Source organism: Musa acuminata, chromosome BXJ2-3 (genome assembly GCF_036884655.1).
Source record: "Musa acuminata AAA Group cultivar baxijiao chromosome BXJ2-3, Cavendish_Baxijiao_AAA, whole genome shotgun sequence".
Classification (NCBI taxonomy): Eukaryota; Viridiplantae; Streptophyta; class Magnoliopsida; order Zingiberales; family Musaceae; genus Musa; species Musa acuminata.
This window is the reverse complement of record NC_088340.1, coordinates 44,787,067-44,813,782: the sequence shown is the minus strand read 5'-3', so window position 1 is coordinate 44,813,782 and position 26,716 is coordinate 44,787,067. Positions and strand designations below refer to the sequence as shown.

The window sequence follows — 26,716 nt, the reverse complement described above, 5'->3', positions numbered from 1 at the left end:
CGCACAATGGACCCCGCGGGCACCCGTGCCCTAAACCCAGCGACTCTTTCTCCCGAGCGACGACTACGGCGCTTCCTCGGCGATCGGCTGTCTTCCTCCCCATCGGCGAACAGCGGAAGCAACGACGGTGTCTTCCTCCGCTGAGTTCCTGTCGTTGCGGCGTTTTCCTCGGTGAACGGCGGCTGCCGCATCTTCCTCTCCATCGGCGAAACAGCGTCTCCGCCCCCCCGGTATCTCTCTCTTTCTTTTCTTCCTCCTTCGCCGTTGCAGCCCCCCCCTTCCCCGATCCCTCCTCTCTCCCCCTCCATCTTCCACTGTCGTAGCTCCGCTCCTTCCGCCGACACCTTCCTCCCCCTCCCTTCTCCTCCCTCTTTACCCTTTACCCCTCTCTCGCTGCTCCTCCCTTCCCCGACACCATCCTCCCCTTCCCTCCTTCTTCCTCCTTCGTCACGTTTCCTCCCCCTTCTCCGACACCATCCTCCCCTCCTCTTCCCCTCCGGGACCACAGCTTTGACCCATGTTTTATTTGAGATATTGGTGGTGCAACATAGAAAGGTCATACTGTTTATCACCTAGCTTTCAGTTCAAATGAGAACGTACAGTGTGTACATGCATCTCTTGTCATAACATTGATGAAGTGACTGCTTGCACCGAAATAGAGGCTATCAAGCATCTTTATGTTCAATAGTAGGGTATATCTCAAACATTAAAATGTCATTGTATCATTCACTCCTCTAGAAAAGGTACGGATGATGATCTCAATTTTAAAGCCATTGACTCTGATCTGTGAATGCTAAAGGCATGTGAAGATTGCCCTTGTATTAAGGGCAATCTTCACCTTGTATTAAGATTAAACTCAATTTTAAAGTCATTTGTATTAAGGGATTGCCCCCATTTATGAGTTTTTTACCATACAAGTCCTTGGTTACGTTAGTACATTCTAGTTGCATGTAATGGCATGAGCTGCATGTTGCCTTGTGCAATGTAGACTGATTGGTAAGGATGCACAAGTGGACCTTCAATGACTTGTACATCCCAGATACAAGGCGAGGATCATTGAATTTTTCTCAAAGGTTAATTTTTTTTATGAAACCAGTAGGACATTCTTTTACTTTTGCTGAAATTGGCATTTCTTTATTTGTTCATTAGCTTAAATATTTGGTATTTTTTATGTTTGTTATCTTTCCAGAGTGGGATTACCAAGCAGTAGGGAGTTATTTGATGCTAAATTGGAGAAGAAAACTTACAGGATTATTACTCGAGTTTATGAATGATTCCCAAAAAACATTGCTACCAGTTGTCCAAAAGCCTAATGGGAAGAAAAATTGGATGGTTTGTGATCAGATTCCTATGAACAATTTCTGCTGCTAAATAGATCTCTAGGTCTTTTTTATCTTTTATATCTCCTCTGACTACTCTATGTTATATTTGATATTACTGATTCTGAGGTATCAAATTTAGTTTATTATTTAATTTTTAAAGAAGAATAGAGTGATTTGCTTAATAAAGCTCCAACAAGTCACATATGTAGTACCTGGTATTGAAGACTTTGACCACATTGATATCTCTGAATTTGTTCAAAAAGCTCAGGGTCTCTTAGTAAGTTTCAGAAAATTAGAACTTGGAGACAGTGACAGTGACAGCTGAGGAATTAGCTGTGGTACCTATTTTGCAGAATCTACTTTCCATGCTTGAACACTGCTCATCTTTCATTCTTCAGATTATATATGGCAGCAAGGAATCTCTTGAAAGCTACTGTTCCCTTCTCTTGTTGTCTCGAGATAACATATTTTAATGTGGTTGATGGCAAGGGATATTCTTCTCTATATGAACCACGACCAAGCATTAAGGGTCAATACGAGGATTCATTAGGAAAGATTCTTTTGGTCAATTTTCGTGGCTGCCCAACCACTTACTCGATGGTGGCGACAGGCTACGTTTCATGGACGAGGTGGAGGTGGGTTTTCTCTCGTTGCAATGGTCTTCGATGACGATGGCATGATTTTGCTTGCTTCCATCCTATTGTCATCGTTCCGTCATAAGTTCTTGATCCTTGGTCCAAAGATGGTTCGGTATAGGGATTCTTTGAGAAAGATTCTTTTGGTCTATTTCATGACCGCCCCTTCCTCGACGATGGTGGAAACCTAGTCGTAGACACCATCATCAGCTTAGATTCCTTGGTAGAGGCTAGGGTTTAGGGTTTAGGGTTTAGATCAAAATACTGATTTTAAAATAAAAGAACAGTATTTTCGTAGTTTATAAATATATAATGTATTCATTATATATAATGATTGATTGACATGTCAGTGTGAGATATAATGTAGAACTTCCAGTTTAGCAGAGAAGAAGTTCCATTCTCTCACACTGACATGCTTACAATTACGACTGACTTAATCTTGTGCTAATTTTTTACATCGTCGTCTTGCCAACCTCCCCATGTTGGCATATAAATATCACCACACACACGAGCTCTCACAGCTGCACTACTCTCTCATGCACCAATAATTAACATCTAATCCTTTTTCTTGGTTTCTTAGACAACAATAATTAACATATTAGTGTTAATTATTGGTGCAAGAGAAAGAAATAAAGCATTAGGCGGAGGATGATGTTGAAACCCTAAAATTTTCGAGCTTGCAGGAAAATATCATTGTCGTCCCGGAGGGGAAGGGCAGGGGGGAGGACGGTGTCGGGGAAGGGGAGGAACTGCGACGAAGGGGGAAGGAGGAGTGAGGAGAAGGGAAGGGGAGGATGGTGTCGGGGAAGGGGAGGAGCTACGACAAAGGGGGGAAGCGGGAAGAGGGAGGAGAAGGGAGGGGGAGGATGGTGTCGGGGAAGGAGGGAAGCAGCGATGGTGGACGAGGGAGGGGGAGGGAGGAGGGAACGGGGAAGGGGGGCGGCCACTGCGAAAGAGGATGAGGAAAAGACGGTATTTGTTATTTAGGGTTTAGGGTTTAGGGTTTAGGGACGGTCGATCGTTGCCGCCCGCTACAAGACGGTATTAGCCGACGGAGAAGGAAGAAGAGAGAGAAGAAAAAGGAGAACTTGGAGATCTGATGCCACTCTCCATCGACGATCCCAATTCGTCGTCGCCCTCCCTCACCGGGCGTCGCAGATGCGATGTCGCCTCCTCGTTTAAGGCAACGATGCCTTGGCGTCGTCGACGACTTCTCATTCGTATGGGGAGAAGAAACCTCTGCGACGACATCGTGGAGGCTTCGCGGGGAGAAGAAATGTCTTCTCCCCACACGAGGAGAAGAAACGAGGCAACGTCGCATTGACGTCGTTGCCATTTTTTTATTTTTTCACTTTTTTATTTTATATATATATATATATATATATATATATACATACATATATATACCGAGTGGTACGTCAGAGAATACCATTCGGCATACTCATACCGTACCATACTAAGCTGATCTCGATACTCCGGTACGATACGAAATTGCAAACCTTGACTTATACCCATAATATTAATTCTTTTTAGTTTGCAAAAAAAAATAATTTAAAGTATAATATAAACTTCAAAACAAAAATATTACAAAATAACATATCATGGTAATTGTACATTTGAACTTGCTTAATGTGTGTCTACGCAGAATATAGCACAAAACTATCTGTACCTATAATTAACTTGGGAAGCACAACCTAACATAGTCAATTAATGTTCCTTGTTTGGCAAGGCTGGTAGATCCGTTTCTTTACACAACCCATAACCAAAGAAATGCTCTACAAATTGTCTGCTTCCTTCTTTCAAAAAGGAAGGAAGAGGAGAATACAGAAATCTACTCTTGCTTAAACCTAAATAAATTTAATAAGGACATCACCAAGGTCTGTTTCCACTCTATCTATAATTTGTTAAAATTATCAAAAACAAAGCATGCCCACCCAGTTTCTAAGATCAACAACAACACCAATGCAGTAATGTTTGTAAGATCAGCTTAGAGTAAAACCAAGAATCAAGTATCGAAACCTTACTTCCCAACTTCATCACAATATAATTCCTCCGTCAATTCCACAGAGAAATAATGAAGAGAAAAGAACACAACACTCAACCATTTTCTAATGCCACATGAACCACAAGACCCTAGTAATAAGACCCAAATACAGATTTAGGGTTGGCGTGAGTATCCATAAATAGAATAAGATAAAGCAAAGTGGAAGAACTATTCAATATTTCAAAAGATCAAGACACAATCATGAGACTAGACAATCCAATTAGTTTCATGTATACTGTTAAGTGCATAGTGTCACTTCTTTTTCACAAAATAGACAAATAATACAATTTAAGATAAGGATAGCTTTAAGTAGCACTAATTGATCCGAAACGAGAGCGATCGAGAGCTAGGGCAAGATTGAAGACGACAAAAAAAAATCCGATCAAGAATCAAAACTAGAGAACAAGATTGAATACGAACCAAAGCAATTGATCCGAAACAACAGGGCCGTGAGCTGGGGGCTGCCAAGAGCAAGAGAAACGCTCGAGGAGAAACCTAATAGCTTGCCTAGCGACAAGGCGGAAGAGGGAGGGGGAGGGACGAGGGATCGGGGAAGGGGGGGGCTACGACGGCAAAGGACGAAGAAAAGAAGAAAGAGAGAGATACCAGGGAGCAGAGACGCCACCCAACTCTGCCATTAGATGAAGAAGAAGACGCAGCAGCCGTCGTTCACCGACGAAAAAGCTGCAGCGACAAGAACCCCCGGTTGGAAGACAACGCCGTTGCTCCGTTGTTCACTTATGAAGAGGAAGATGGCCGACATTCGCCAAGGCAACGCAGCAATCGCCGTTGGGGAGAGAGAGAGTGCCCGGTGGGAGAACAACCACCGCTTAGGGCACGGGAACGACCAACAAGTGTGTTGTGGGGCGAGTTTCAGGGTGATTATTGCTAATTTAGCTTTACTCAAGTTCGACTCAGAATAGTTGAATCACGCCGGAACAAAAGCCCAGCAATGCTTGGGCCCAAACTAGCGCATAGGCCGAACGCTAGTTTATAAAAATATATAATATAATTAATAATTTGAAATAAATAAAAATTAATAACATTAAAATCAAAATAATATATTATTAATCTATTAACAGAAAATTAATCATTTCAAAATTCAAATAAACTTAATATTAAGAGTATATTGTATACTGAGCCTGATGGAGAAACGAGGAAGCAGCAACGATAGCGGGAAAGGGTAAGAGAGCGGAAGGCACGAGCAACGACAGCGGCGAGCAGCGGCAGTGGGAGCAGGAGCGACGAGCAGTGAGATCGCGATCGGGATCGGGATCGGGATCGGCAGCAGGTTAAGGTTGGGATTATATCGGTTTAGTTGGTTCGATTGAACCAACTAACAATCGAACCAGGACCGAACCAGACCTAAAATTCTGGTTCGGTCGCCTTGGTTTACCCAGGCGCTTGCCCGAAGCGCCTGGGCTCGGGCGAGCGCCCAGGCGGCGCCTGTTTGAAGCGCGCCGCCTGAGACATTAGCGAGGCGCTCGGGCCTTGCCTCGCCCGAGCGCCTTTTTCAATCACTGTGACAGCCTAGTAGTTGGATCAACATAATGCGTCGATCAAGATGGGATGTTTACTAGACGATTACTATTAGTAAGCTGCTAAATGAGATAGAGGCCCCATTATGTCGAGATTCGAAAGAGGAGTTGGCTCCTGACTTCTGAAAGAATAGCTGCTTAGCATGACAGGATACCGATATTGTGGCTCTAAGGAACATGAGTAAATATGTTGAAGCTAGTTTAGATGTATACACAGTGTGATTATATAAAAGATCTTTTGTCTTTTTTTTGTTTTCTCCTTCCCATCAAGTAACCCTAAACCCTAAAATCGAAACCCGAAATCCGAAACCCGAAACCCTAAACCCTTAATCGACAATTAACTGGGCTGGCGTTCGGCCCGTTCGCTAGTTTGGGCCCATGCAGTGCTGGGCTTTGTTGTCGGCGTGATTCAACTATTCGGAGTCGAACTTCAGCCAAGCTAAGTTGGCAATAATCACCCTGAAACCCGCCCCACAACACACTTGCTGGGCGTTACCGTGCCCTATGCGTTGGTTGTTCTCCACCGGGCACTCTCTCTCTCCCCAGCGGCGATTGCTGCGTTTCCTCGGCGAACGCCGGCCATCTTCCTCTTCATAAGCGAACAACGGAGCAACGGCGTTGTTTTCCTACCTGGGGTTCTTGTCGCTGCAGCTTTTTTGTCGGTGAACGGCGGCTGCTGCGTCTTCTTCTCCATCTAACGGCAGAGTTGGGTGGCGTCTCTGCCCCCTGGTATCTCTCTCTTTCTCCTCTTCTTCGTCCTTCGCCGTCGCAGCCCCCCCCTTCCCCGATCCCTCGTCCCTCCCCCTCCCTCATCCACCTTGTCGCTAGGCAAGCTATTAGGTTTCTCCTCGAGCGTTTCTCTTGCTCTTGGTAGCCCCCAGCTCACGGCGCTGTTGTTTCGGATCAATTGCTTCGGTTCGTATTCAATCTTGTTCTCTAGTTTTGATTCTTGATCGGGTTTTTTTTTGTCGTCTTCAATCTTGCCCTAGCTCTCGGTCGCTCTCGTTTCGGATCAATTAGTGCTACTTAAAGTTATCTTTATCTTAAATTGTATTATTTGTCTATTTTGTGAAAAAAGAAGTGACACTACGCACTTAACAATATACATGAAACTAATTGGATTGTCTAGTCTCATGATTGTGTCTTGATCTTTTGAAATATTGCATAGATCTTCCACTTTGCTTTATCTTATTCTATTTATGGATACTCACGCCAACCCTAAATCTGTATTTGGATCTCATTACTAGGGTCTTGTGGTTCATGTGGCTTTAGAAAATGGTTGAGTGTTGTGTTCTTTTCTCTTCATTATTTCTCTGTGGAATTGACGGAGGAATTAGATTGTGATGAAGTTGGGAAGTAAGGTTTCGATACTTGATTCTTGGTTTTACTTTAAGCTGATCTTACAAACATTACTGCATTGGTGTTGTTGTTGATCTTAGAAACTGGGTGGGCATGCTTTGTTTTTGATAATTTTAACGAATTATAGATAGAGTGGAAACAGACCTTGGTGATGTCCTTGTTAAATTTATTCATGTTTAAGCAAGAGTAGAGTTTTGTATTCTCCTCTTCCTTCCTTTTTGAAAGAAGGAAGCAGACAATTTGTAGGGCATTTCTTTGGTTATGGGTTGTGTAAAGAAACGGATTTGCCAGTCATGCCAAACAAGGAACATTAATTGACTATGTTTGGTTGTGCTTCCCAAGTTAATTATAGGTACAGATAGTTTTGTGCTATATTCTGCATAGACACACATTAAGCATGTTCAAATGTACAATTACCATGATATGTTATTTTGTAATATTTTTGTTTTGAAGTTTATATTATACTTTAAATTATTTTTTTATGCAATCTAAAAAGAATTAATATTATGGGTATAAGTCAAGGTTTGCAATTTCGTATCGTACTGGAGTATCGAGATCAGCTTAGTATGGTACAGTATGAGTATGCCGAATGGTATGCTCTGACGTACCACTCGGTATGTATATATATATATATATATATATATATATAATAAAAAAGTGAAAAAATAAAAAAATGGCAAAGTCGTCAATGCGACGTTGCCTCGTTTCTTCTCCTCGTGTGGGGAGAAGACATTTCTTCTCCCCGCGAAGCCTCCACGATGTCGTCGCAGAGGTTTCTTCTCCCCATACGAATGAGAAGTCGTCGACGACGCCAAGGCATCGTTGCCTTAAACGAGGAGGCGACATCGCATCTGCAACGCCCGGTGAGGGAGGGCGACGACGAATTGGGATCGTCGATGGAGAGTGGCATCAGATCTCCAAGTTCTCCTTTTTCTTCTCTCTCTTCTTCCTTCTCCGTCGGCTAATACCGTCTTTTAGCGGGCGGCAACGATCGACCGTCCCTAAACCCTAAACCCTAAATCCTAAATAAGTTTTGATTTATTTTTCTTTTTTCCCATTAATATTTTATAACTGATCAGTTTTATGCACCTATTTGCCACCTCCATACAGTAATTGGTTGATCATTTATTGTTTCCAACGTGTGTTGCTTCAATTATTATAAATCTCAAATATTTTTATATATTTATAATATTTATTTTTCATTGGAAATATAATGTCTCGGCCAGGAGCGTCTCCTGGCCCATGGGCTCGTTTTGGCCAGTTCGGCTCACGCGTCTTCCTGATCCAGTTATAACTGGGTTAAGCCTGAGTTTAGCCAGTTTGGAACTTGAACCAAATGAGAATAGTGACCCCTAGCGCACGCGTGCTCTAGACACAGCGACTCTCTCCCCATCGGCGACTCTCTTTCCCTCCTTGCGGCGACTGCGGCGTTTCCTCGGCGAGCAGCTGTCTTCCTCCATTGGCGAACAGCAACGGCGGTGTCTTCCTCCGGGGAGTTCTTGTCGATGCGGCGTTTTCCTCGGTGAACGGCGGTTGCTGCGCCTTCCTGTCCATCGGCGAAACGGTGTCTCCGCCCCCCCCCCCCGATATCTCTCTCTTTCTCCTCCTCATCCTCTTTCGCAGTGGCTGCCCCCATTCCCTGTTCCCTCCTCCCTCCCCCTCCCTCGTCCACCATCGTTGCTCCCCTCCTTCCCCGACACCATCCTCCCCCTCCCTTCTCCTCCCTCTTCCCCCTTCCCCCCTTTCTCGTAGCTCCTCCCCTTCCCCGACACCATCCTCCCCTTCCCTTCTCCTCACTCCTCCTTCCCCCTTCGTCGCAGTTCCTCCCCTTCCCCGACACCGTCCTCCCCCCTGCCCTTCCCCTCTGGGACGACAATGATATTTTCCTGCAAGCTCGAAAATTTTAGGGTTTCAGTATCATCCTCCGCCTAATGCTTTATTTCTTTCTCTTGCACCAATAATTAACACTAATATGTTAATTATTGTTGTATGAGAGAGTAGTGCACCTGTGTCTAAGAAACCAAGAAAAAGGATTAGATGTTAATTATTGGTGCATGAGAGAGTAGTGCAGCTATGAGAGCTCGTGTGGGTGGTGATATTTATATTGCCAACATGGGGAGGCTAGCAAGACGAGGATGTAAAAAATTAGCACAGGATTAAGTCAGTCGTAATTGTAAGCATGTCAGTGTGAGAGAATGGAACTTCTTCTCTGCTAAATTGGAAGTTCTACATTATATCTGACACTGACATGTCAATCAATCATTATATATAATGAATACATTATATATTTATAAACTAAGAAAATACTGTTCTTTTATTTTAAAATCAGTATTTTGATCAAAACCCTGTGGTAATTTATTTATTAGGTGTCGATTCACGTCGTAGTTGGATCGTAACAAATTTGACCGATCTCGATCCGGTTTATATCGTTCTAATAGGATCGATTCTTATTCCGATTAGTACACCATACTTGACCTGTATCTAGCTGATATTGGACCAGATTGGATTGGATCCGATCCATTCACGAGTTACTCCATGGTCGGACTCATCGGTGTGCCACTCATGTGCCAATTAGCACGAGTAAAATGATGGCTATCGATTAGAAAGAAGGTAACCCATCCGCCTCCTACCCTCATCACCACTTCTTCTCTCCTCTCTTCTACCTCTTAGGCGAAGAATTCAAGAACTTGATCCTTTTCCTCCGGCTGATTCCCTCGCCTCCTTCTCTTCCATTCCCGAGCAGAGAAAGGATATATTATTATTTCGAAACCCTAATTTTGGTCGTCTTAGTCGAAGCCTTGGTTGTCTTGGCTTGCTGTCTCTCTCGGTGAGTCTTTTGCCCATCATTCTATTGTTGTTGTTATTATTCCATCTTAATGTACATATTGTCAAGAACATAGTTGGTTTTGCCTAAGTCGTGTGGCACCCTTGCGTGTCCATCCACAAACGTCAGCCTCCCCTAAACTTATTATTGTCCATTAGGACCTATAAAAGAGAAAACGGGTTAGAGAAAGCGTTTCACTCGGGATCCACAAGCTACTATTTCAGCAAACACTTTATATCCAATATAAATTACAAACATAGACTTAACAAGCTCTGAACGGTCGCACAACAAAGGTTCAAAATGGTCCTCGAAATGCTCACAAGTGTCTTTATGACACAACCTTCATATACAAGCCTAAAACGGCCACCAAAGCCAACCAAAATGGGCTGCTAAGCTTACTGTTAGCCCCCTACATACTGTGCAAAACATGAACAAAACTGAAAGACATGGACATACATGAGCATTATATCAAACATCCTATTTATAATTTTGTCCGTGACATTCTCCCCCATTTATTTCTTTGACGTCTTCGTCGAAGCCTTTGTAGAAGTTGCATCTGTCTTTACGGAGTCTTAAATCTTCTGCTCTAGCTGTAATGCGTCTCTTGGATCCTAGCTATACTCCGCCACTGTTATTGAGTAGTCGAACTTTGATCCGCCATTCTGCTTCAACTCGCCAATGACTGACTCTGGTGTGAGGTCGGCTAAGTTGTGTTGATCCCTTTTGGTCCCTGCGGATCCCTCAGATGAAGGAGAAGACTATCCTTGGTATGCTTAGTCTCTCAAATACCTTATGCCGCTTGAATTGGGTGGATGCTTGTTGGAGCTTTAACGAGAATCGCCTCATAGACTTCGAAGTTTGCATCACTTCCACTTTCAATTGGCATTTTTTTAGGAAATGAAGCAGACAATCTACTTTTAGTAGCACTGATCATCATTGGTGAGGATTTGACAACTATTGTCTTCCATTATGTTTCTTCAAAGGATCTTTGAATCTGTGCAGAGCTCCTCTGCTAAATAGAGAAGAGAATTTGGGTACTCGGTTTTGTCCATTCTTTTAAGAGTTGAGAAAGCAAAGGTTCCTTAAGTTCGCTCACCTTCTCGAGGGTTGTACTTTATACATCGAGCTGGTTATTAGCTTTCTCCCGCTCTTTGCTCACACTTCTGAAGCACACGAAGTGTTTGCATTCCTTGCGTTGAGTTAGCTACTGTGATTTACCTTCTCAATGTCATCGAACTTCTGGAATGCAAAAAGTTTTCACCCAAACTTGGAGCAAGTTTCTAATAGTTTTAGTCGCCTTTGGGATTGCATCGTCTTCTCTATCATCTATGTTGTCTACTCCTCTAAATAGCAAAGCTACAACACCACGTACTCCTTATTTTATTCCTTGGTTGAGCACTCTTGCAACGACCCGAAGTTTTCCGTTATCTTAATGAGAAGCTCGTTAACATCGGTCTTATAAAGTTCTCTGTCCTTCGCCCTTTAGCCTTGTCTCAGTACTTGGAGTTTACCTCTGCATTCTCCACCTCCTTAACCTCTTTCATTATCAAGCACTCTCCCTCCATCAGAGCAAGGGATCGATGACTCCACGGAAGTCCTGCCTCTGTTGTATCATGGTGCTGTCATTCTCATGCCCTACTATCCATCACCTCGTATCTATGTCTCTTTCTTCACAATCGGTAGATCCGCCTATGCGGCCCTATAGCACTCCTTTGAGTCTACCTCCGTTATAACCGATACTTAGTTTTGGATAGTTAAGTCCCTCTGGACTCGTCGTCGCTTCCTCACCCCTTTCGACCACCTGCTTTAACATCTCTGTGTTCTCCGAGCAGTTTCCCTTGGTCGATGGAAAGACAGATTGCAACTTTCATGCATGACCTCCGCCATTATGTTGCAGGGCTCGCGTCGATTTTGTTCTCATTAGCTTCCTTAGTAACATCGTTCGCTTACTCGGCCTTGTCCTCTGATTTGTCGGACTCCCTTAAACGAATACGAGCTCTAAAGTACTCCAACTCTCTAACTAATTCAATCATACTTCCATATAATCAATACCCTAGTGGGACTCTCTGCTACATACATTCGAAATTCTCCCTCGTTAGTACATAGCCTCCATATGTTGATAATTAAGGCTTTCATCCGATGTAAAATTCGGTGTACGTATGGAAGACCCACCTCTATGGTACCATAGCATTCACTCCTCGAATGCCATGGTAGAGCTCCTTTTGTTTTCATGTTATTCATAGTGTACGCATGGAAGATATCACTATAGCCCTTTTTGTTTTCATGTTATTCATCGAAGTAGAGCTCCTAGTAACTCCAGATCATACCTCCGTATGATCTAGTCCCTCGCGGGACAAGATTTGTGTGTATCGCATTACCACGAACTGTTTCACCACGATCTGTTGCACTATGTCGCCTCCTAGTGATATCTTTATTGCATTCTGATCATTGTGGGATAAACTCAGATTGTCATCCCTCCATGTGTGGCCTCTGCCAGCACACCGCAGGGTCTTTTCCACCCTCAATTGTATTCGCTCCTTTAGCAATCGATCTTCGTCTCTATCAGCACAATCTCTGCTGTGTACCGATTCCTTCATGAAAACACGAATGGCAGCACTATGGCATCCTTTTCAAGAGTACTCGCCTCCGCGTCCTCTTGCCTCGTGCCAAAGCCTTCCGAATCCAACTTCGCCTTCGTAAGTTGAGTCGCCTTGGTTCCTCCGTCAAATGCTTCTCTGAGATAAGGTGCATGTCGAATCTCCCTTCGTCTTTGGCATCGTGCAAGATAAGTCTGCTCCATCAGAATGAGGGACGTATAGAATAACATAATCTCGCTCTTGCTTCTACAAGAGTTCATATCCTTGACCTCTGTCCAAAGAAAGTTTCGTGCCTTCGTTCCATGCTCTATCTTCTATGCTGACTCCCTTCATGCTAGTTTACGTACTTCACCAAGTTGCATCCAAGTTGCTCTGCTCCTTGGTTTGTATTGAGTTGATGGTGGCCCTCGCACGCACCATTCCACGGGTCAACCCTCCGTGAAGTCTCTCTTCATATCGGCTATAAGTGTGCCTTCATTTAGTGTTGCCTTGGGTCACTCTCCCACTTAATCTCACAATATATCCACCAATGCATTACCTCATGCGGGATCATGTGATGACTCCTCGTCGCTCGCTCGGTCCATTGAGTTTTGTGGAGTTGTTATCTTGATATACTCCTTCTCAACATGTGCGGTCTGTTGCACATGATTCTCCCTCTGGAGAATCGAGACTTATCCCTCATAGATATCTGTCCCGTTGGAGCTTCTCTCTTCGCATCCTTCCTTATGAAAGTTTCGAAGACCACCATTCCCTTAGACTACTCCGCCTTGCTAAACAAACTATGCATTGTTTTGCCCTCGCAAACGCACTTGCTAGATTACGACTCCTCACCAATATAGCCCCCACTGCACCCCCTAAGGCTTAGCAACATGTTGAACTCACTGTACACTTTAACATTCTACAGACGTGTCCTTCCCATGCCGAAGAGAAAGCTTCAATGCTCCATGGCATCGAGTTTCGGTCACTTTGGGATGGCCACAAACATTCTATCGTCCACATACAAGCCCTTACATGAGTACTAAATTCTTCGAGTTAGCAATTCCCCTCACCTTTGTGAGTTTTACACAATTTTTTTTACCACTAAGCAACCTATCCCACTTTGTACGGTTTCATCTTTTACCAAGTCCTCCACTTGCTTTGAGCATCGTCAAGTATGGTTGCCAACGTCGAGTCGTAGCTCGAACTCGACCATCCCAACCTGTGTGCGCTGCACATTCTTCCCAACTTGCTTGTCCTCGTGGTGCCTCTCGCACGAAGGGTTGGCCATTCTTCTTAAAGTTAATCTCAAACGCTCGCTCTTCTGAGCGACTCCTTTCCCCACATCTCCATGCTCGTTTCCCCCAAATGGTCGTGCGTGCTAGTTGCCCTCAACGTAGCCCTACTGTCCCCCACGTTTGTTTGTCAAGTGTTTGTATGTGTGCTTGTCTTGCTCGGATACCATATGTCACGAACTTAGCTGGTTTTGCCTAAGTCATGCAGCACCCTTGCGTGTTTGCCCGCAAATATCAGCCTCCTCGAAACCTCCTATGGCCTCTTAGGACCTATAAAAGAGAAAACGGGTTATAGAAAGCGTTTCACTCGGGATCCACAAGCAACCATTTCAACAAATACTTCATATCCAATGCAAATTATAAACATAAATTTAACAAGTTCTGAACGATCGCATAACAAAAGGTCCAAAATGGTCCACTATAGATTGAAATGCCCACAAGTGTCCTTATGACACAACCTTCATGTATAGGCCTAAAGCGGCCACCAAAGCCAACCAAAATGAGGCTGTTAAGCCTACTGTCAGCCCTTTACATGCTATGCAAAACATGAACAAAACTGAAAGACCCGAACATATATGAGCATTACATCAAACACCTTATTTACAATTTTGTCCGTGGTAGTATAGAAATCTTTCTTTAATATATTTCTTTGAATTCTTCCTTTGGTTTTGGATCTCTCCTTTAGAGATAAAACATGCGAAACTTGTCGAGCGATTAACTTGCTTTTGCCTCTATTCCGAACTATAGGTGATCAAATTCAATCTTCGATTTTTGGCCCCCCTTCTTGGTCAACATTCCTTTTCCTCTTTTCTTTCGCTTGAGAGACCACTTTCTATGTACATGTTCGCTCTTTTGCTTCGTTTCCACTCTTTCACGCTTCCTACACGAGCGACGAGATAATTGAGTCGGCGGAAGAACTTAGAAGAGATTGTCGGAGGCATTTGGTATAGACGCTGTGGTCCTTCAATGCGATTTTGTTTCCTCATCCTCTTACCCTCCTCTTTTCTCCTCTTGTTGTTTTTCAGCTTATCCCTTTGTTTTTATAAATCCTTTTTCTTAGTATTTCTCTTATGTGATCAGTCAATCCCTAGAAACTGTGGTTTCTGTGTTGGACCTAGCGGATTCCGAAGACAATGATATTCTCCTGCAAGCTCAAAAATTTTAGGGTTTCAGCATCATCCTCCACCCACTGCTTTATTTCTTTAACTTCTTTGGCTAAAATCTTCTCTTTTTTCCAGATGTCATGTTCATTGCTACCCAGCATGTGAAACTTAGGCATTGGATGCATTGAAATATTCCCATTTCCCTTGACATCTTGTCCATGACCAACAAAGTGAATATGGAAGTTGAAGATGATGAGGATGATGATGATATGGACTTCAATCCCACCTGGAGAGGGGAATCCCTGTCAGAAGCCTCATCTGGCTTGAGTTCGGACAATGAAGCTACTGGCGATGATATTGGTGAAGTTTTTTCGAGCTCATTAAAGCACCAAGGTGATGGTGTGTCACCGAGAAAATCTGTGATTACTTGCCGCAATCTAGATTCAGGAACTGAAGACGAGGAGATTGTTATGCAAAATAGACTGACAGCTGAAGATGTTACTGGAAAGGATGTTGTTCTAGAAAAGCCTGAGGTGGAAGAACTAAATAGGTTCAATTGGCAGGAAGAGGAATCAGCTCATCCTGAAGGAAGCTATAAAAAAGCTGCATCTGGGGATGAAAGCGAAGCTGCTGAAGAGCTTACCAAAGAAGAGTTGCCTGGCCAGGCTACAAGCTCTTCATACTCAATATGTTTAAGGAAGCAAGCTGTCGAGATAGATGATGAGGATGCAATCTGCAAGCGGACCAGAGCTCGCCATTCTCTTGCAAATTATACCCTCGAAGAGTTGGAAGCTTTTCTTCAGGAATCTGATGATGATGATGACTTGCAAAATGTTGATGATGAAGAAGAGTATCGCAAGTTTCTTGCTGCTGTGTTGCTGGGAGGAGATGGTAATGGACAGGCAGGACAAGATGACGAAATTTTGGATGAAGATGAGGAAAATGATGCTGACTTTGCAATTGAAATTGAGGAAGCATTAGAAAGTGACATTGATGAAAGTTTTGATGATGACAAGAGGCGAAGTGATAAAAATGAGGAAGATGTTCATAGACCAGAAACTAGACAAAAGAAACGCCTAAGGGAGTCTGCTGAAAAGAAGAAATGTTTTTTGGGGCTTGACAAGATGCCACTGCGTCCTATACTGCCTTATGTCTCAAATGCTCAAATAGCTCCTGTTCCTGCTCTTGGATTGCGATTTCATTCTCCTGAAAGCTTTTCTCATTGCCCATTTGCTTTCTCTGGGGCTGATTTAACCCATGGTTTTACGTATCAGCAGTTAGGCCAGCTGTACTGTCTGATACATGAACACGTTCAACTCCTTATACAGGTCTTTTCTGTTAGTGTTCTTGATTCATCCCGACAGCAAGTTGCTATGGAAGTTCAAGAGTTGATCATGGCGATGGTTGCTAGACATGAAGAAGGGTTGGCCAGGAGAAAAGCTCCTTATGACATGTCCTGTTTTCAGGCTCCAAATATCCATGCATCATTGCAGATTGATTCTAGTGAGAGTTCTGAATTTTCTCATTGGACACCTTCAATAGATGGCCCCATATTTTCCATCCTTGATGTTGTGCCACTTCAGTTGGCTAAGAGTTATATGGCAGATGTTTCGGCTAGTACGTGACTGAAATACTCCCAATCATGTCTTGGTTTCATCTTTTTGTTTCTTTTGATGCTTTAACTTGGTACCTTGCTCACTGCAGCTGTTTTAAGGTATAGACAAAGTCACTTGGATGATCCAGTTGACAAGAGTCACTTGAAAAGGGAACCTCTTTTTCCGTTTCCTATGCTCACATCTCAGATGGGAACAGATCAAATTTTGTATGGTGAGCCGAATGGCATTCCCTCAAAAACAGCATTGCCACCTCCGCCTGGTCAATTACCACCCAAAAAGTCACTGGCTGCTACTCTAGTGGAAAATACCAAGAAGCAAACTGTTGCTCTTGTGCCAATGGAAATTGCCAAGCTAGCAAAGAGGTTTTATCCTCTATTTAATTTAGCTTTATTCCCTCACAAACCTCCGGTACCGGCTGTTGCTAATCGTGTGCTTTTCACTGATGCCGAAGATGAGTGAGTCGCCTCCCTCCTCCCCCATCTCTCTCTCTCTCTCTCTGTCTATCTGTCAGTCTCTCTCTCTGTTGATGACATTCATTAATGATACATCTTCTTTTCATTGGTTCTTGAAAAATCATCAACTATTTACAAGCAACTTTATAAGGTGCTATTCTTATTTATAACAAGCGGTGTAACCCTTTTACCAGCACTTTATGAACTTATTATCTGATAGCACTGTGTTGAAATTTGTTGCTTATCCAAGTTCAGATTGTTGATTTTAATTATTATCTGTATTATGACAAATTTTTTTGTTACACATGGTACAAACTGTGCCATTTGAGGGGGACCGGGTATGGTGGTGCATGTCTTCATATTATATGTGCTAGTCCATGCAATATTGACTGGTTCATGTTAATGGATTGATCACAGTATAAAGAAAGTGATTCTGCAGAAAATTATAAATCTGTAACCAGTTTCTGTGTTCAGTAGGATAAAATTATGTGTTGATGGCCTTTTAGGCTGATGGATAAAATTATAATTTTGTGATATAAGTTATTAGGGGTGAGGATGATTACATGAGAATCAGGTGGAACTGACACCACGTACATGGTGTCATTACTTGTTCAGGATTCATCACTCTTCTTTTCTTTGTTGATGGTGGAGGGGAGATCAAGGAGTTTGGGGGTTTCGTCGGAAGACAGAGGGGCATTGTCATGATCCAGTCTGATGGGATAATTGGCATGTTAACTTTGTTGAGCCCAAACCATTGGCTTAAAATGTTAGTCGAAGTTAATATTAGTACACTTGTCAAGCTCTTATAAATCAATTTTAGTCTTAGACCACTTCAGATTGCAATCTCTTACATCCTCATCATGGCCCAGCATATCTCAGATCAAATCCTAACATAGTGCATGTGAGGTATAGCATAGTGGTGGATCCATGCCATGACGTATTCTCTGATCCCATCCATAGGTAGATGCTTACTACTCAAGCCCCACACCATGCCCCAGTAGTAGGTCGGCTCTGATATCAATTGTCATGACCAGTATAATGGGATAACTGATATGTTAACTTCATTGAGCACAAACCATTGGCTCAAAATGCTTAAGCGAAGGTTAATGGTAGTATACCGATCAGATCCTTATAAGTCAATCTTAGTCTTAGCCAACTTCCGACGTAGAACTAATCGAGGTGTTATATAAGTGATAACATCTTACCTATTCTAGTTTATTTGCCATTTACATCATACTTTTTTGGGAATTGTTCTTTTGTTAACAGTTTGAGGAGATAGTTTAAGTTTTCCAACTCTTTCATTCAAAAGAACTAACTAATATTAGACATTTTTAACAATTTGGTATCTGGTGTAACCATTTTTTAAAGATCCTTATTCAGAATGATCCCATTTAGCTTATGTGGTGAATAGTCTATACCTACGTTTTTAATTTCGAATGATATCACCCGGTCCGCCAGCAGATCGGTACGTAGATCACCCGCTATCGGGCGGTATCGTCGATTGGGGTTGTTTTCGCCCCATTATCATGCAAAATCGGTCGGTGACGGTCGATTTCAACCGTTGTTGCCCGCTACGAGGTGATATTAGTCGAGGGAGAAGGAAGAAGAGGGAGAAGAAAAGGAAGAACTTGGAGATCTGACGTTGCTCTCCCTCGACGATCTCAATCCGTCACCGCCCTCCCTCTTCGGACGCCACCGATGAGATGTCGCCTCCTCCTCGTCTAAGGCAACGAGGCCTCGGCGTCGTCGGCAACTTCTTTTTTCAAGTTTGGCTAAAGTTTTAAATATTTTAAAATCTACTAGTTCTGTGATATCCATTTAGTTTAATAATATGCTAAGGTTTTATATATTTAAATGCCATGTAAATGGCTTGACCATTATGTGGTTACTTGCTTGCTCTAACTATTTGATTGTCATTTGAATGTGTAAGATTCAGTGAGTTGTATACTCTGATTTGCTATTACATCTTAATATTTATTAATAACAAGATTTTGGTGTCTGTTAAACTATGTCGTTGTATGTCTTTTGACAAAATTTTGAAAATGGTGCATTTTTTTAACATTTTGTTCGATCAATGAATTTGATGTCTTTGAGACCTTATTGTTGTTCTGCATTGTAACATTATTTCACTTCATAAAATTGTATATTCTAAACCCTTTTACTTTCATTATTCTTACCAAGGCAGAGAGGTTGCATGCAAGAGCCAGTAGCATACTGAGAGGAATTTGAGTAATATTTGTTATGAAAATCTCTTAAGAACCTAGTCATGTTTGCACTCTATTTGAGTCCTTAATTTATGAAAATGAGGGCTGTTTAGAGATATGTACATACACTTGGGATTGAATTTGTGACAACTATTATATAATCAATTATCAGACAAAAATATTTTCTGGAGAACATATATAAAGTTTGTGCTAATTGAATATTTTATTTTAAAATTTTAAAATAGGAGAACATATGAATATATCATTTGATGTTATGTGTTTTCTTGAATGCTAACTTGACAATTGAGTGACATGCTGCATGACAATTCATGGAAAAGGAAGAGCGCATTGCAATGTGAATTTGTAAGAGGACCATTAAGGCATATATATCTTTATACCACTTAATGCTTTTAATGAGGTTCATTCCTTCCAGAGTGTCAGGTATATGTTCTTTGGCATGTATTCAACCTTTATGGCTAGGATTTAGGGTTAAGATATCAAAATGGGAACCATTGCTGTATTATTTCAAAACAATAAGATTAGGCATATAGGAAATGGCACTAGGATTTTAGTTGTATACTTCTGAATAATATTGACAATAGCACTTCCATTTAATCGATATGGTTTTAGTAATTCATGTTCTAATTTTAAGATCTCATACAGATTATTAGCAATGGGACTGATGAAATACAACAATGACTGGGGAGCCATACAAAAGCACTTTCTTCCTTGTAAAACGAAGCATCAGGTTGTTCCTATTCCTTGTATTGCAATGATAATAGAACATAGGTATTCACACAGTTACTTATATTCTACTTTCAGTTTTTTAATGGAGATGCTTTTCTAACAAAAATCTTTTGTACTGCTTCTCAAACTCCGTTACGTTGCTTTGTAATCCTCCGTATATCTTTCTTGTCCACTTAATTTATAGGACAAGAAAAATAATCAACGCTCATAGGGAGGTTATTTTTCGAAGAAAGTAACATGCCAATTGATTGGAAAGAAATATGATGTTTTGACAACTGATAAGGAGTATGACGAGTTCTCTTAATATGAATGGTTAACTGGTACTGCTATTATGCTTGATTAGGAGAACTGGTACTTCTATTATTCTTGTTCGTTTGTTTAGTTTATACAATCCAAACGTCGAGATAATTCCTATTTAAAAGGATGGTGAAACAATATGCAAGACTGGCATTTTAGTAAGTGAACTATCAGTCTACATTTTTGTCCAATCATCTAGTTCATTTACTTTGAAGTCCTGACATCATGCCATAAATTAATATACATCTTTTGCAAATAAAATGTATCTATGAAATTCTCATATTACTATCTCTGCAGGAAATAACTGCTGCTCTATATCTGATATGAAAATGTACAACTTTAGTCAAGCCATCATATGAGTGAAATGAGGATGCTTTTTTAATGTCAGAAATTCTAATATGAAGTTCCAAATTTCGAATTTGTTAATTGACTTCCTGTCTTTGCTTTTGAACATGACGTAATTCTCACTTTGAGGTTAGTATGTTGAAAGTATTGTTTTTCTTTTTCTTCCTGTTCTGCTGAAAATAAAAATTTCAACAACGACTGAAGTAAGCAATTAAACCTTTCGCATTCCTCTGATTTAACATTTGCATCTATCCTCGTCTATCCTCAAAATCCTGTCTCCAGTGTTTTGCAATGGATTTTCCAATAGCATGGGGGTAGAGACATACTTGGACATACGAAAGAGAACAATGTTTAAAATTATGGATTATCTTGGTCATTTATTTTAACTTTTTCTTATTTGTGAAAATAAGTTTTAAGATGGTTGTAGATGTAAGTTGTTCTTCCTTGGCAATCACAAGCAAATACCTCTTATCAATTTTAGGATGCTATTTTGAACAGGTTATAAATTATGCTGCCTCACCTGTGTGCATGTTTGTTGGCTGTGAACTTTCTTGACAAATGTTTTTTATCCAGTTTTATTTATTATTTTGCACCTTGTTCTAGGGTCAAAGTCGCATATCTGATTTACATTGTTTTCAGGCCTTCCTTTGAAACTGGACAGTGGCTTTAGTGCCTGCATATATCTCTAAAAAATGTTCATAATGGCTATCTCGATAATCCAATATAACATTTTCCTTGACCTTCTCATCAAAACATTGGTCACTAAATTATATTATGTATGTTGTTGGTGTAGATATTTGTTAGGCAAAAGAATCGTAGCTCTTCCAAGGCACCTGCAAATCCAATAAAGGTATGCTTTTATAAAGCTTTCAGTAAGCACATGTAACACAAAGCTATCTATTTTATGTGCTTCTCTTACTTTTGATTTTATTTCTTCCCTAATGTTAGTTTATATGATGGCTACTTCCACTAATATCAATAAGTAATAGCTGGGTCAAAAACTGATATAGTCATCTGAATTGGTGCAACTGACTTGTTGGAAGACAAGCTAATATAATGTGTTTAAAGATTTTAACTTGAGTTTACATATTGATGGTAGGATTGGAAATAACATTAAATTTAATCAATTAAACTAAAAGATTGAGTAAAATATGGAGGACCAAAATATTGTTCTGTCTTAAAACTGTAAGCCCCTCCCGATAAAAAGTAGTCTGGGTAGAGAGGAATTTTTGGAAATACTGTATGTTATGCCCTTTGGATTAAAAATAAAACCAAGTAAATCATAGGGCTAGTAATATTATGCTGATTAACATGTCGGGTGGTCAGGAAACTACATAGTTGAAAAAGCATCATTTTTTAAAATTGGTCCTAAAAATCATAGTTTGCTTTTTCACCACCTTTACTTCTTCCTTCTCTTCATCCTATTGTTTCATCTCCTTGTTGTAGACCAAGTTGGTGCTGTTGTAGATATATTAACATGGTTCAGATAGGCTAAGCATGAGTTGCTGGTATTGGATTCTTACTTTACCAGTGACCTGGGAACGGAGGGCAATCTGTCCTAAGCCAGCTTACCTGATTTATTTAATCTCTAGACCTATGTTTTACTGGAAGCTATTCAATTGCTATGTAATACTTGAAATTTTTTATATATCAGTATACAAAATTATACAAATTGGCATCCAGACTCTTGTGTTGATTGGTTAAATTGCTAAACATGTTGGCTTTGTCTTTTGTTGTCAAAGCTTTTCCAACATTTGGTTGATTTTTTACTGTTGCTTCCTTTTGTATGTTGGAGCCTTGAATGAGTTTTGTCACCAACTGTTTACAAGTTCTACAAGAACTTTGTGTTGAATTCAGTTTTGAAGGCATCAGTCATTACATGCTTCCTATCATCTTGGATGAGTTTTGTTGTTAATCATTCTCTACTTTTCATTTCTTTCTTTTACTTGTGGAAGCAAGATGGCTTAATTCCATTAAGTGAACATAACAATGACTAGGAAAGATTTTTGGACTGATCAAAGTAAAGAAAAAGGGAATAATAAGAAAGAGGAAAAATTAAATACAGAAAACACTATAGGATATGCCAGATTACGATGAAATAAAAAACTATGGGAGAACAGGCTGCATTAGTTTGTCAATAGGATTTATAAAGCTATTGCATGTTCATGTTGTTCTTGTTATCATATCACCAAGCCTTAATAACAACTAGCTAAAAACTGTGCAGTGTTAGAAAATTATACAACACCCGGAAAACAAACTGAAAAGTTGCAAAAGAAGAAACTTTAGGTATTCCTCAATACCTAATTTGCAAAAGAAGATTTAGTTACAGTAGGAACCCTGGAAAAAATGGCAGAACTTTGAAGACATGGATTCAAACGACTTCCCAGAAATGAATAGAGTCAAATAGAAAGCTAGCAATAATAGCCATAACTAATGGCTGACTTGGTATTCAATCTTTTGCTTGAATTTCCATGAATTATGAGCCAAAAAATAATTCATTACTTTTTTTTAATATCAAAACCATAAGTTAAACCTTTAGTTTCATTGCCGAAGTCTAATGATTCATATCAGTCAGTAGTGTATAAATTTATTTTTGAATCTTGAGTTATCTAATCTTTTACAATATTGTCATCAAATATTTCTGCAATATAAAATTGAAGGTATCAGTTAAATAGTTGTTATTGGAATTCTATAGTCTGCTTCATTTGGCAACTTTATCTAGGCTGTGCGACGGATGAAAACTTCTCCATTGACAGCAGATGAGAAGGCACGGATCTATGAGGTGACACCATTGGATGATACTAGCCGTTTGATTATGATTAGTAGGACACAATTACGCTGTATTGTGATACTGTAATTGCTTGGTCAAACCAGGGCCTCAAGCTTTTTAAACAGGACTGGTTATCAGTTTGGAAGTATTTTGTTCGACACAGAGATCCCTCCTTGCTACCACGGCAGTGGCGAATTGCTACTGGAACACAGAAATCTTACAGAAAGAGTGAAGCCATAAAGGAGAAGAGGAGATTATATGAAGCAAAACGAAGAAGACTGAAGGCTTCAATGGTTGATGGGCACCCATTATCTGAGAAGGAGGTCAATTTAGCTTACTTTTATAAGATTAAGAAAATTTGAATTGTTGGAGTATTATTTCATTGTATTCATTGGCTGCATGATTTTCCAGGTTGATAATGAAGAGGATAATAGTGGAGAGGACATGGACAATGAAAATGAAGCTTATGTTCATGAAGCATTCCTTGCAGACACTGAAACAGGGAGCTCCAATAACTTATCCTATGAGATTTCTCTTTCAGGCATTGGTAGGAGCAATGTACAGTTTACCAACATGATTATCTATCATGGTACCAACACTACTGAAAAGTTTGCTTCCAGCTCAGAATGCTTTCAAGTGCAGAAGGACAGAGCAGTGCATGAAATTAACAATTCCTTAAAGCCCATGAAAAGTATGCATCCTTTATCTCACTGTTCTGACCCCAGATATACTTCATCTTACACTTCACAGTTGAATCATCTTTCTTCCATTTCCAATTTCGGGAGACCTGGAAGTCATTTAGGGTCATTACCCTGCCCAACACGTAAATGTAAAGGTGCACGAGTGGTCAAGTTGGCACCTGGCTTGCCTCCTATAAACCTTCCCCCTTCTGTTCGTGTCATATCTCAGTCAGCTCTCCAAAATCATCCCAGTGGATCAGCACATGCTTACACAAGTAAGAATGGAGTTAGAAATCCATCCAAGTCTTCTGGAGTTGCAAAGGGAGAAAGTACTGTAACAAATCCTGGCGAAAATTTAAACATGCCATCAGATAATGGTCCAGAAGCTAGTCACCGGCAAGTTGGTGGAGCTACTTCAGATCAGCATGTGGCAGAAGAAAATGCTTCACAATCAGATCTCCAGATGCACCCATTGCTGTTCCATGCCTCTGAAGATCAACTTTCATCATATTATTCTATGAACACACATCCTGCTGCTTCTGGTACTTGTCACCTGGGGGCTCAACTTCAAAAAGATTCCATTTTTTCCAAATCTCAACATTGTTTTACTATGAAAGACAGGATCAGTGGAAGTCGAAATTCAATAGATGCACCATTAGATTTGTTTTCAGTTGACTTCCATCCACTTCTGCGAAGAACCAACAATGCAACTGCTGATCTTGGTATGGTGTCTTCAGTTGATCCTGGTGTTTTTGCAGCATCAAGTCATCATAATAAGTTGTCCTGTGATTCTAATCCAGTCTCAAGAGAAAATCTGGTTGGTAATAGCCAAATTCCAGCTGGTGGAGCACCCCTTTGCCATCATGAGAAGGAAAATGAACTTGATTTGGACATACACTTGTATTCGGTGAAAGAAAATGAAAAGACAAGACAAGCTGGAGATTCAAGTATGCATCAGTTCAACAAGTCGGGCAGTCCAAGGCTTCAGCCAACCATGGATAAAGGCATAGATGCTGATATGTCATTTCAACATAATGCAAATTGTTCTGAATCTGCAGCTTCACGTACAAGAGGATGCTGTGAAAAGGATGTCAATTCCTTGCAAGTTGTGCAGATGCCCAATGATTGTCTAAGCCAGTGCACAAAAGATTATGATGAATCTGATCTAGATATCATAATGGAACAAGAAGAATTGAGTGACTCTGATGACGAAAGTGCAAATGTGGAGTTTGAATGTGAGGAGATTGATGACTCGGAAGATGATGAATCAGAATATGGACAATCAACAGAAGCTCTAATTAAGGTAACATTTCCTGTGTATGCCTGAGAATTTCAGTATCAGATTTCTGATGTGAAACATATCATTGTCACAAAAGATGGACTTAGTGCATTTTGCTTGTTGATGATATTGATAAGATGATATCAATACGTTTAAAGGAAACCTACAAATACTCTGACTAAATGAGTTGAGTCAATAAGATTATGTTGCAAGGAGAGGAAGAGGACCTAAGAATCTCTATTTAAAAACATTGAAGAAATATTAGATAATATTTAGTTGAACAGTGACATTTTATCAAAAAGATCTCAATGGTTGAAAAGGATCCAGTGCAGAGTGTTGCTGTATTAGGAACTGGAGAAAGACAGATGAGGCTGTCTACTTAACATAGGATTTCATTCAGTAGGTCTTTTAGGGACAATCTGAAGGGTGTTTTTTTTTTCCTTTGGGGTTGTAATAGGAATTGAAATGGACTTTCCATTGATGTTTGTTATGCATTGAACTTTATATGATGATGGTTTTTCTCTTATCCACCCAATATCTAAGGTGAAAGAATTCAGCAGTCCATAAAGGCATTTGTAAATAATAAACCAAGGACAAGCAGAGTTTTCAACTGAAAATTATTCAGATAGCACTTGCTTTCAATATATGTGATTAATCTCAGTCTTATTCTCTGAAGCCTAATATGGCCGAAAGTGCTTAATCCATTTTGGTCTTAGAAAGATATTCTTGATCTTATTAGCATTATGATAAGTCTACTTGTGATAGTATTGTTGTTCAGCTGACTGGTTCCGGATGTCTAACACACTGAGAATTGTTTTTTTTTTTTTGGGATAGGAGGTTCCCACTGCTGCCATAGTGAGGAAAAGTAATCAAGATAGTTGCAACTTCAATCATTCACGTCGATCAATGCCAATCAGACAAGGGTCAGTTGAGGAGGAGATAAACCAATCTAGCCTAGGGCAGTCATGCCAAAATCCGTGCCATACTTTGCGGCTAAAACCCAAACATGAAGATGCAAAAAGGGACATCTCTTCTAAAAGTTCTCAAGAGGTAGTTCACTCTCTTCCTGGACAATTTGGCAAAGCTAGAAATCCAAGGAGTTTGAAAGTGCAGCCACTGGGAGCAACACCACATGCCATTAGTCCTGATAATGAATGCAGCAAGATTGTTGCTCCAAGAAAACCTAGAAAGCGTTGTGTAAATAGTTCTCTGTGATCCCCATTATGTGTCATTTTCCTCACACCACAACAGTTCTCTGTGTATTACTTGTCATTTTCCTTGCTGCTCAGACACTCCGTGACATGGTAATCATGTGATGGTTCTGTCTCTGTTTGCCTAGTCGGAAGCTTCCACTCTGAATGAGACTGAAGTAGGATTGCTGGGTTAGCATTAACCAGAATCGAATAGTTGGTTGACTCGGCATCGTCACCTGATAAGTAATATCATTGCCGTAATAGATCATATATGTCAAGGCTGGCATTTTTTTCTTGTTGACGTTCTATGATCATCGGTAGGTTGACATCTGCTGGCCTTACCTGCCAGAATGTTGTGGAACTCACTTTCTCTGTAAGTATGACGAAGGAAAAAAAATTATGATTATTCTATTTCAACAAATCGGAAGATTTTTCTTTCA

General features: G+C 40.7%; 1 protein-coding gene across 3 annotated transcripts; it reads left to right on the top strand.

Moving 5' to 3' along the window:
* LOC135608598 (uncharacterized) lies at positions 1-26,716 on the top strand. 3 transcript variants are annotated; one of them, XM_065101695.1, is made up of 10 exons: positions 1-230; positions 1,190-1,332; positions 14,829-16,310; positions 16,398-16,764; positions 19,629-19,713; positions 21,148-21,204; positions 23,077-23,136; positions 23,229-23,447; positions 23,536-25,107; positions 25,918-26,716. In XM_065101695.1, exons 3-10 carry the CDS (start codon positions 14,912-14,914, stop codon positions 26,296-26,298), a joined length of 4,140 nt encoding a protein of 1,379 aa, XP_064957767.1. In that variant the 5' UTR covers positions 1-230; positions 1,190-1,332; positions 14,829-14,911; the 3' UTR covers positions 26,299-26,716. The 3 variants fall into 3 exon arrangements, with proteins under 3 accessions (XP_064957767.1, XP_064957768.1, XP_064957766.1); XM_065101696.1 differs by lacking the exon at positions 1,190-1,332 and having other exon boundaries at positions 25,921-26,716; XM_065101694.1 differs by lacking the exon at positions 1,190-1,332.

Bases quoted from the DNA above. Each gene is read 5' to 3' on its own strand.
- LOC135608598 (XM_065101694.1), top strand. From the start codon at position 14,912: ATGACCAACAAAGTGAATATGGAAGTTGAAGATGATGAGGATGATGAT. The intron at 16,311-16,397 runs GTACGTGACTGA...TGCTCACTGCAG, and splicing joins TATGGCAGATGTTTCGGCTA to CTGTTTTAAGGTATAGACAA. The intron at 25,108-25,917 runs GTAACATTTCCT...TTTTTGGGATAG, and splicing joins CAACAGAAGCTCTAATTAAG to GAGGTTCCCACTGCTGCCAT.